A 12,204-nucleotide genomic window follows, 5' to 3' on the forward strand; every position below is an offset into this window, starting at 1 on the left:
AGTGCTTGAAGAATGGCTGTACATGTATAAATAGATTTTGTGTTTTATAATACGGTACATGTGCAAGCAAACACATTGAATAAATGTCCCAATATATGCTTTCTTCAGATTCAGTACTTCCAAAATGTGTGAATAAAGGAAATTGATTTAAATTTGACCCAATTTTGGCAAATTGCTGGCTCATATTTACATGTATATCAACACTGCTATGGAGTAGCATTTCTACATCATTCTCATGAAATTTTAATTTGTACCTGAGGAAGAAAATCAAGAAAAACAACCTACTATAGGTGGTTTCAGACCGCCTCGAAGTTCGTCAATTCCAGGTATTCTCTGATCGGGAAATTTACCCCGATCAGAAAATACCAGGTATTTTGGTAATGTGAAAGCAAACTACGCGTAATTTCCCTGAAAGAAAATACCCGCTAAATAGTAGGTACTTGGCGAAATTACGAGAACTTTCGCGGGGATTTTTCCAAGGTCGCAGGTATTTTGGCGATGTGAAAGCAAATTACGGGAACTTTTAGCCCAGCGTGTCGTTGGGCGCGGGAGCTGTGGGTGGCTGCTGGGCTAGTGATTTTGAATCTCGCGCCTTGCCTGTTTATCAGACCATACTGCGCATGCTCGTAACTTCAGGAACTTATCCCGAAGGGTATGGTTCAGGGCGGTGTGAATGCAGGAATAAAGTAATGGGTATTTTTAGCCTAATAAAGTTCTCGTAATTTAACGGGGATTCTTGTGATCGAGGCGGTTTGAAACCACCTAATCATGGAAATTACTGTATTTCTTGAGGCAGTCCCACTGTCAGGTACAGTGAATGATAAGCCCCATTTCTTGCTACCGGTAATTAATGAAACTGAACGACAAAGGGTGTGTTCACAATCACCAGAATCGTTCAAACTTAAATTCAATCACAATGTACTCTGGGATAGCTTTACCTGTCAATAGCATTCGATAGATTTGTTATCAATAGGTAGCTTTAAACCGCCTCCATCACAAGCATCCCTATTACAGTGTATAACTTTTTCAGGCTAAAAAACACCTGTTAATTATTTCTGTATTCACACCGCCCTGAGACATACATGTACATGTTCGCTTCGGGATAAGTTCCTGAAGATATGAGCATGCGCAGTATGGTCTGATAAGCAAGCAAGGTGCGAGATTCAAATTTGTTAGCTCAGCAGCCACCCACACCCAACTACCAGGCTAAAAGTTCCTGTAATTTGCTTTCACACTGCCAAACTACATGCGACCTTGAAAAAATCCCAGCAAAGGGTCTTGAAATTTTGACAAGTACTTTTAATACTTTAGCGGATATTTCCTTTCGGGGAGATTACACGTAATTTACTTTCTGATATTTTCTGATTGGCGTAAATTTCTTGATCAGAAAATACCTGGAACTGACGAACTTTGAGGCCGTCTGAAACCACCTAATGTTGATTCTCTATTTTTCAAGCCCAGCCACTGTGCAGTACTTGACCCAGGAAGTCCAATTGAAAGAATGTGTTTGGGCTCTACTTGTACAAATTTGTATGCAAGTGCAAAGTAAATTTTAATAATAAATCGGATCATTTCTAAAGGTAATTTACAACTCATATGTATGTAATTTGTTTTTTATTATACAGCAAAGAAAAAAGCTTTAGTTTTTAGAGTTTTGGCATATTGCATAGTAGCAGGGCAACCTTCTTTTGCCAAGAATTTAGAAAAGGATTCTCTAGATATATGTTCTCTAAATAATGTTCTCTCTATATATGTGGAGCATTGTGGCCCAGTGGATTAGTCTTCTGACTTTGAAACAGAGGGTTGTGGGTTCAAATCTCAGCCATAGTGTAATTTCCTTCAGCAAGAAATTTACCCATTGTGCTGCACTCAACCCAGGTGACTGAGGTGAATGGGTAACTGGCAGGATTACATAAGTAAGTTCCTTGAATGCATGAGCGCTGAAAGGCAGTTCGAGCTAAAGCCAGGGTAATAATAACAACGCACCTTGGAATAGAATATTTCTAGATGGCGCTACATAATTGCCATTATTATCATAACAGGAATAAGACTGGTTACACTATGAGGTTACATACTTGTACAGTAAGCCTACACTGTACATGCATCACCAATGCCATAACATGCAGCTTTTTATAATCTGCCTTACATGTACATTTTTAATTGAGATACTCCCAAGTAACAATATGAGGCTGTTCTCACTACGTTCCTAAAACTAGTTTACTGGAAACTAGTTTAACGTGTAGTGAGAACGGTCAAAGCGGTCTTGGAAGCGATCTTCCAAACCAGTTTGGAAAACCACCTCGCGATGTAGTTTTCAAGATCGCTTTGCCTCGTTAAAGTGGTTTTAGCGTGAGGACACAATGGTTCTTCGGGAAGCTATCTTCGCACATTTTGAGCGCGCTACTCCACACGACAGGTGTAGAATGCCTATGCTGCGGTTTCGAATTTCGCGCGAAACGTGTCACCCCACAGAGCGTTTCCATAGCAACAAGAGCGCATTACGTGAAGTGATTTTGAAAACCACTTTCGTGTGATCAAGTGAGAACGCTAGCAAAGCGATCTTCCAAAGTGGTTTCCTGAATCGGTTTCCAGTATTCTAGTTTTAGAAAGCATAATGAGAACGGCCTCTATGAGATCTTTATTGCTTCAAGCTATTTTTACCAATGACCTTTTTAGCATAAATTTCTTGTTTGTCAAATTTGTTGAATGCGAACATCCTTGCAAAAGTTACTGTTAATTTTAAAACTACCTACATGTACATAATTTATACATACATGTACATGAATGACCTGCTAGCTTACAGCCAGGACAATTTTCTAACAGCACCACTTTCACATTGGAAAAATAAGAGGTATTAAAAGAAATATGAAGTAAAAAAATATATACCGGTAAAACTTGTAAAAACATTTTTAAAAATCATTAAAAAATACACTTTTCCTGATCAGGCATTAGGGTGGTGTAAAACGGACAAAACATTGCATCATAAATACAGAACTAGACAAAGGCTCTTTATCCCTATGAATTATGGGAATGTATTATTCATTACTGAAATGAAGAGCCAAATCTTGGAGCAATTCAGGTAATAGAGGTTGTCTTGAGCACCACTTGATATTTTGATCCAGGTCGCATTACAACAGCATGAATTTCTATTTTTCTAATTCATGTACATGTAGTCTACTGTAAATGTACAATGTACATATGTAGGCCTAATGTGGCATTTTGTGAAATGAGAGTGAAAAATCAATAAAAATCATGAAAGCAAGAAGGGTCTAAGCCCCCTCCCCCCCCCCAAAAAAAAGGGAAAAAATGAACAGCTACACATTTTTAACATTCCCCAGAATCAGCATACATGCACATGACATGTACACTACCAGTCACAATTCTTTGACTACCTGTTTCACCGAAGAACAATAGATTCGGTCAACTGAATCTATTGTTCTCTGGCGAAAAATTGTGACTGGTACTGTACATGTACATGTAGCCTACATGTACATGTTTGCACAGTGTATTGTACTCTAATTAAGTGACATTGCACATGACTACAGTATGTACATGTATGCAGCTCACATGAAGAAATCTGTGTACTGTACGAGTACATGGGATATAAGCTATTAAACACTAATGTGCAAAATTTAAATATTCTGATGGCTATTAATATGTATATAAAACAATATGCAAACAATAATGTTTGCACTTTGCACATAGCAATAATCTTAAAGGTTGAAACTGCATTAAAGCCTTCAGTGTATACATGCATGCTGTTTTCATAATCATATACATGTACAAACATAAAAGCTGTTCACCAAATAATGTACAGTACAAGCATAAGGCAGGATACAGTTTATGTACAAAGTTGGATATACTGTAGACCTGCATGGGCTTTGGATTGCTTTAGTTTGTCAACAATGTATACAAATAATTTAATGCCGGTATACATAAACTGTGATTTATATTGAACACACTACCATGTATCAAGCCAGCATCAGCAAAGGACAGAAAAAAATAATGGGAAAATGCTTCTAGTCATTCATCGCTCAAAACTTGAAAGAAAACAAAAATCAGGTTTGATGTACCACACAATAATATGTTTCATTACTTTCACAATTTTCTTTCTGAGAAAAAAAAATTGCAAATTGTATGGTAGAATGCTCTACTTTGATGGGAAAGCAATAAATATCACTTCCGTTATAAAAGTCCGTCCATCTCCAAAACAGAGGGGGTAAAAAAAAACATACTACACTGTGAAAAAACCCTGATTTTACAGAAAAAAAAAGATTTTGCAGATTTCAAGCAATAACAGAATCATTCTGTAAATTCATAAAACAGAAATTTTTCTGCAATTTAACAGAACAGGTCTGTTTAACAAGGGGGAAAGGGTGTTTTGTTTAAAGAAAATTTGTAAGGTTCCTACAACAAATACCAATTTCCTGTAATTTTACATGATATATAATGTAAGATTATGCAATCTGGTAAGATTACAGGTGTCCTCAAGACTCTGCTGCAGGAACTTCTTTTATTTTAAGGATAAATTTTCTAACAATGTATTTACACAGAAACTGATAAAGGAAATACAGGCCTTTATAAATGCACAGTGCACAATTGACTTGGGTACATGTATGTACAGCGTACATAGTACATTTTTTACTTTGCAATTGTTCCTTGTACATGTATGCATTTCTTGGAATGTTAAAAAATCAATCTGAAAAAGTGAAAATATAAATTTACAGGTGTACAGTACATGTATGTGCACTATCCTGTGCACTGTGTTGATAATTTTACATACAAATACACCTGTAACTACATGTAATCAAACCTGTAGAAATGCCTTGAAAAGTTGTTTAAAAAGTATATATATAAAAAAAATTGTCATGAAGCATTTATCAAGAATTTGTGGAATTTACAAAACTACGAATTGTTTATGCTTTCCAACAATTTCATTCAATAGCACAAAAAAAAGCATTTTCATGGCCCAATGCATTTACTCCACTACTGTACTATTCAACATAGTGAATTATTCAATGAAACTCTGTGTACTTTTAAGAATGAATGGGCGAGTTCAGCAAAACATATCACCTGATACATTGTAACATGGTCACCTGATCGTGGTTGTCGTCCAGTAATAGCTATTTCTGAACTGTGGGGATCCGATGGGGGGGGGGGGGGATTGGGCTGACAGAATATCAACAGCCTCACTGAATGTTTCAGTTTTGTGGTTTATGATACATTTTGATTTTATTACTATGCTTAGGCTTTCTGTTTTTCAATCCCTTATATAACTTTAAGGGGAAAATTTTCACTTGATCAAATAAAAAAATGTAAAACCACAGCCATAATTTGATTTAAATTGTAACACTTTTTTTCCTTCAATTTCCCTACAAATATAAAGCCCATCCTGCATAAAAATAGCAACTGCTTGAAAGCTTTTGCTTGAGTTATTAAGTTGAAGCAAACACTTGTGTCATATACCTGTATATAATTCCACTCAGAGTCACTTTCTAATCCTGCAATCATCCTGTCTGTGGGGAATCTATACAGGTAGGATTATGGTATGCCAATGCAGTACACAACACACACTTTTAAAAAAATCATTAAAATAACAAGTATCCAAAAATACTAATTTCCATACATTTGCAAGTTATTTTTCAGTAGTAACATGGGGATTGTATTCACCAGAGCACTCAAAAACCTGAATTTTGGGCATAATTTTTCGTATACATGCCCTATATTGGTCAAAAGTAATATGGCAAGAAAATGTTAATTTTTTCAATCTCTTATTTTTAATTCAGAAAAAATAATTGAAAGAATCAAATTTATTAAAGAGCCAAGTTATATTATGATTAGCATTTATAACAGAACCTGACAGTGTCAAACAATCAAGCATTGGATCCATAGAAAAAGAGAAAATAAGCCAAATATTGCCAACCTTCTTTTGCCACACATGGAGTACTATCAGAGAATACTGTTATATCAAAACCTTGTTCATTGAATCAGTGCTCAGAATGAGCATTCAGTAGTGATAATTGAATGCATTGTAACAACTTCCTACATGTACGACTCAAACTGCAAGCAAGTTCGCACATATCTCCAGACTCCTGCTAAAGATCTAGAGCCAGTGCAGAACCCTATGTGTAAACCCACCTTAATAAAATTAATGCAAACTTGAAGATAAATGTATGTACCTGTACAAGCATATATGTTTGCATATAATACATGTACATGTAGCTTCAGTCTAGCCTTGAGGACTCCATGATGATAATTTATAATATTTTGACATATACTTCTTCATCATGGAGCCTTGAACCGCCTCCAATACATGTTAAAGAGAAATTTATAAAAAGATAAAAATCATGTAAATGTTTTTTATTCATTTTTACACCTTCATACGCCTAATGCGTATGAATGTTTCAAACGTTGGTTAATGAAAAGGCAAAAAATTGAAGGTTTCTTACCAAACTGATCTCATGTAGATCCCTCGATCCGCTTGTCAACAAAGCAAATACAACAGGTCTGACCCTTGAACCACTTCGTTATGACGAACCTTCGATTATCGAAGTTACATAATGCCGTTTTGAAGAACAATTTATAGATAAAAATCATTATTTAACAAATTCCAAACTTAAGATGTGACTATGAATAATTATTATCATAATAATTATTTATTTTCAGAAAAAGCTCTAAATTACCTAAAATTGGATTGCTACAATTAGCTAATTTTTTGTTGTTGCTAAAATGGGCATTTGGCCTGATTATGTAATTATTTATAATCAAGTTTTAACTACTATTATTTGTTATATAATATATTTAATCTATAAATTGTTCTTCAAAACGGCATTTTGTAACATCGCTTTTTTAATATCGAAGCTACGACATAACCAAGCGGTTCAAGGGTCAAGCCTATTGTATCATGCAGTGTTTACGAATGGATCTACACGAGATCAGTCTGGTAAGAAACCCCTCATTTTTCATATTTATACGAAAAATCTGTTCACAGCTTCATTAGGCATAAGAAGGTGTATAGATACATAAACTACAACAAATTTATATGTGATTTGTAGGTTTATGGATTTTCTAGGGAAATCCATCCATGTTTACATCTGTTGCTTAGGCATGCATGGGGGGGGGTTCAAGGGGAGGGGATGGGGAGGGTTTCAAGGCTTTGGGGCTCCAAATCTCAATTAAGTAAACTTAACATAGATTCCATTTTCATTGCCGGTAATCCTGTTCCTCTCTCTGATTCATGCCGCAATCTTGGTGTCATTTTGATTCCCAAATGTCAATGTCAAATCAGGTCACAAGTATTTGTAAATCTGTCCACTATCAATTGCGCAACATTGGTTTCATTCGAAAATACTTAACTCGTTCTGCAACAGAGAAACTTGTGCACTCACTCATTTCCTCGAGTCTTGATTTTGGTAATAGTCTTCTTTTTAATACACCTAACTCCAAAATTACCCGACTTCAAAAACTTCAGAATTCAGCAGCTCGCATTGTTTCTCTGTCAAATAAACACGATCACATCACTCCTGTTCTTAAAGACCTCCATTGGTTGCCAATAAACGATCGCATAGTTTTAAAAATTCTACTTTTGGTTCTTCATATCATCAATGGATCCGCACCCGATCACAACAAGTTTCTTATACACCACTATCAACCTGCACGCACACTGCGATAATCCCAATCTAGTCTCTTGCATATTCCACTATCTAAAAAATCCTGGGGCGATCAAGCCTTTGCTCATGCCAGACCAGCCCTGTGGAATTCACTACCACAGGAGCTGAAGAACTCAAACTCTGCAACATCCTTTAAGGGAAACCTAAAATTGCTTTTGTTCACCAGCAGGTAACGTACTAGGTTTGAAGTCAGTCATTTTTTCTCATTTTTCAATTTGCCCTTTTTTGGTACTTCTCTTAGTTCTCTTTACTTTTATATCTTACTCCCTTCAAAGCGCCTTGAGCATTTAATCAAAATGGAAAAGACGCTATATAAATCATATGTATTATTATTATCATTAAAAAGTATATATGTCAAAATATCAAAAAATATCATTACGAAGTCCTCAAGGCTAGTAGGTTATCCCTAAAAATCTAGTCTAACTTTGTTAATTTTTTTTTAATTCGAACTAGATCTATTCACGTCTCATAGATTTTCAAATATTCCATGAAAGAATTTGATAGTACATTCGCCTCGGGCTCGGGTGAGTCTAAGAACTACCGTACATTTGCACTACTACTAGTACTAGTATAATGGTTTATAAAATAGCTCTGTATTTTTAAGCATCGTGATTGGCCAATACGCATCACATGACATCCAACTTTTTTGGTGCACGACAGTGCAAAAGGTGCCCAACAAAAATTGATATTGCACGCTCGAGCAAACCAGTGCAGTAGAAGCCCCAGGAGAAGTCCAACAAAACTGTACTGACTACTGTACTAACTTTTTAAAAATTTGTTTCTGTGTTGCTATTTTATAATACAAATAATGAACTCGCTGTGTCGTGCGTAAAAGTAAATGCAGAGAAAGCTCTGTTCCTTCAAATGATGCACACTGGGCACTCGCCGCAAGCAGCTCGTGCACAGTGCGGCATCTATCTAAAGAAACCTCGCGTGCTCTGCATTTCCACTAACGCACTCGGCTGCATGCATTGCATGTTGTGTGTCCGGACAGGTTGTAAGTCCGGACGATCAATTTTAGAAAGTCATTTGGAAAAATATACATGCAAAGTTTCATCAATTTTAGTCCAAAACGTTCAGAAATATTAGAGAACAAAATAGAAGATGATTACAACAATTGAGTTCATAGATCTCTAATCTGTTTAGTAACAGTTTTACTTTAAAGTCTTTAGGCCCCTACAAATACAATACATGGTTTAATCATGATATTTTAAGTGTAGGCCAGCCCTAGGCTAATCCAAAAAAAAATGACAAAAAAGAAGGCTTCAGTCCGGACACCCGATGCCCCATCATTGCCCATTGCATCAACAAAACTCATCATTAATCAATCATTCACATTCTTCGACTTAGCCTTAGCTTAGGCCTAACTGTTACTTTTAGTTCGAGACACAACTTCACAAGCATTGCAGATTGTCAAGATTGTGCGGTCAGAAGCGAATAGGACTAGATGTTACACCCCGAATACACACCTTCAGCAATCACGTCCTCGACGGAAACTTGCAATCGCCCAACAGTGTAAGAACGACCGAGCAGCGACGAGAATTTCTTCTGCTTCTTCATGGCTGATCTCTATCCAGCTTTCACCTTCTGTATTCAAATAATCTCTATAAAATACATCTACACGTCGGCATCATCTGATCAGCTACCATCTAGTGATCTCCTAAAAGTCTACGCCTTTGTGTGATTGATGACGAGAAAAGATCCACGTTTGATTGAGCTCTCTCGATCCAATTTTGGTTCGCCGATCCGCGATTGAATCCGGCCGTCGAAATATTTCTCGCTACTGAGTCGTCTAGATCTAGTACGCGTACGTGCGAAGTACCATTGAAAACGCAATATCATGTTCGACCCTTTCTTATTGACCACTCGTGTCAAATCGTGTACTAGTATTTTGTATGAGAGACCTTATATTTTTGGAAAAACTGTTTAAATTTCGTTTATTAATATGAACGAGAATTTTTTCGCTATTTCTAGGTGCTCTACAGTCAAATTTTACAAGATAAGGGGTTGAGACAAATTCCAACACTACTAGTAGGCGGCTCGTACTAGGCCTATACTCAATAGCCAGCCCCCGCCCCCCCCCCCCCATGAAGATATCCCTGCCCAGCTTTTTTTAACAACCTTGACAAAAAGTTCAGTGCTCACTAAAAGCAGGAATATTAGCTTTTTTTTATATCAAAATATCTCTTTCATATTCATAAAAAAATGTATAAACATATGATCTTTTCGTTAGTAACCCAAACCATAAATCTATGTGTTGGATTCACTGACTTCAACGTCGCACTGTTCGACAATTTCAATAGCTCCCTCTCGATCCCCAATCAGAAAAAATTACAATCAACTAAGCATAACGCTGAAAATTTCATCAAAATCGGCAAGAAAGTTACAAGTTTAAGTTTCACTTATTTATTATGACATTTTAAAATATGCACAACGGAGTGACATGCAATATTATTGAGACAGCCGATGATGCCGCTCACTCACTATTTCTTTTGTTTTTTATTGTTTGAATTATACAATATTTCATATTTTTACAGATTTGAAAATAAGGACCAACTTTACTGGACCATATACCATTGAACAATTCTAATTCCACATTTTCATGGAGGAATTATTTGATGTTTCACTTGACAATGAGGAGGAAATGATAATATTTCATTTAATAAGATACAAAAGAAATAGTGAGTGGATGACGTCATCAGTCTCCTCATTTGCATACCGACCAGGATGTGCATATAACTGTTGTGTGAAATTATTTTACATCCGATTGAAATGTAAGTGTTATGCTTGTAGCAAAAATTTCGACATTTTTTATCAAAAAATCCAAGTTTTGATAGATTTTGACATGATATTCGGATTTGGGAAAATAATATTATATTTCATTATTATCCCTTTCTTTTTCTCTTTTCATTTTTGGTCTTGATTTTTTTTTTTTTTGGGGGGGGGTGATGGCAATATTCATGAAGCTTACCCTTATTACTCTACGTATTTTTTAATCCCTCATCACAGTAAAACCGTAATTTAAAATCTTATACAACTCTGTTTACTCTATCAACATGTTGTTTAAAAGACAAGTCCACCCCAACAAAAATTTGATTTGAATAAAAAGGGAAAAATTCAACAAGCATAACACTGAAAATTTCATCAAAATCGGATGTAAGATAAGAAAGTTATGACATTTTAAAGTTTCGCTTCATTTCACAAAACAGTCAGTGATATGCACATCTCGGTCGGTATGCAAATGAGGGAACTAATGACATCACTCACTCACTATTTCTTTTGTATTTTATTATATGAAATATGAAATATTTTGATTTTCTCGTCATTGTCATGTGAAATGAAGTTTCATTCCTCCCTGAACACGTGGAATTCCATTATTTTAACATTTTGTACTTCAGGCAAGGATGTCCTAATCATTAAATTCGTAAAAATTGAAATATTGTATAATTCAAAATATAAAAAACAAAAGAAATAGTGAGTGAGTGACGTCATCAACTCTCTCATTTGGATGTAACAGGCTCGTTCATATAACTATTTTGTTGAAAATAAGCGAAATTTTGAAATGTCATAACTTTCTTATTTTACATCCGATTTTGATGAAATTTTCAGCAGTGTGCTTGTCTGATTTTTCTCTATTGATTCAAATCAACATTTTTCTGAGGTGGACTTGACCTTTAACAATTTAAACAACCATGATTAATCTGTTGAAAATGAAGTATTAAAAAACTTGTTTAAATTTTTTTTTGCACAAGCACAATGGTGATTTGACGATGCTATGCATATCCGGTGGGTGTTTCATAAAGCTGTTTGTAAGAGATACGAATAACTTTACGCACGACTGGTGATCCTTTCTTTGCTAATGATATCCCTGCAATTGATTTATGACCTAAGAACACGTTCCAGTCGTGCGTAAAGTTGTGCGTAACTTCACGAATAGCTGTATGAAACACCCACCCGGTGTTAAAAAGCTTTAATGTAGGACCTATCTGGGCTCGACACGAATAACCGTCTCTTCCCGGGATTTATTTATTTATATGATAGGCTATATTATAGATATATGCCTATATATTTATTTGGTTTCCCCGTCAGGAAAATAACACGATAGCTATACTGCTCATTTAAGAAGAAGGAGGAGGAGAAGAAGAAGAAAAAGAATTAGGAGAAGAAGAAGAAGAAGAAGATGATGATGATGAATATGAAGAAGAAGAAGAAAGAGAAGAAAAGGGGGAGGAGAAGGGGGAGACTGGAAGGAGGGATAGAGCGAGGGAAGAGGAAGGTAGTGAAAGACAGATGGAGGATCGAGAGCTGAAAAAGAGAGGGAGAAATAATTAAAGGGGAAGAGAGAGAGAAATGAATTTCTGGCGTCGTCACTGGTCTTGCACTTAAAACATCGAGGCATATAGAAAGAGGCATTTTGATGAATTCCTAACTTATTTTGCATTACTTATGTCTTACGATTGTTATATTATCATTAATAAATTCTTTATATCTATTATGTAAACATATCTTTTGCATGTATTTATTTTGTTTTTTT

At 35.7% G+C, this 12,204-nt stretch overlaps 1 protein-coding gene across 4 annotated transcripts in view; it reads right to left on the reverse strand.

Annotated features, from left to right (window-relative positions):
* LOC121431798 (BMP-2-inducible protein kinase-like) overlaps positions 1-9,414 on the reverse strand; it is a 51,162-nt gene extending 41,748 nt beyond the window's left edge. For 3 of the 4 annotated variants that reach the window (XM_041629505.1, XM_041629503.1, XM_041629502.1), the window contains exon 1: positions 9,140-9,414. In XM_041629505.1, the coding sequence (XP_041485439.1) occupies positions 9,140-9,230 (91 nt within the window). In that variant the 5' untranslated portion in view covers positions 9,231-9,414. The remainder of the gene's footprint in view (positions 1-9,139) is intronic. The other variant, XM_041629504.1, reaches the window with a different exon arrangement.
* Positions 9,415-12,204: the final 2,790 nt, after the last annotated feature.

The sequence above is a fragment of the Lytechinus variegatus genome, chromosome 18 (assembly GCF_018143015.1).
Source record: "Lytechinus variegatus isolate NC3 chromosome 18, Lvar_3.0, whole genome shotgun sequence".
Taxonomy (NCBI): domain Eukaryota; kingdom Metazoa; phylum Echinodermata; class Echinoidea; order Temnopleuroida; family Toxopneustidae; genus Lytechinus; species Lytechinus variegatus.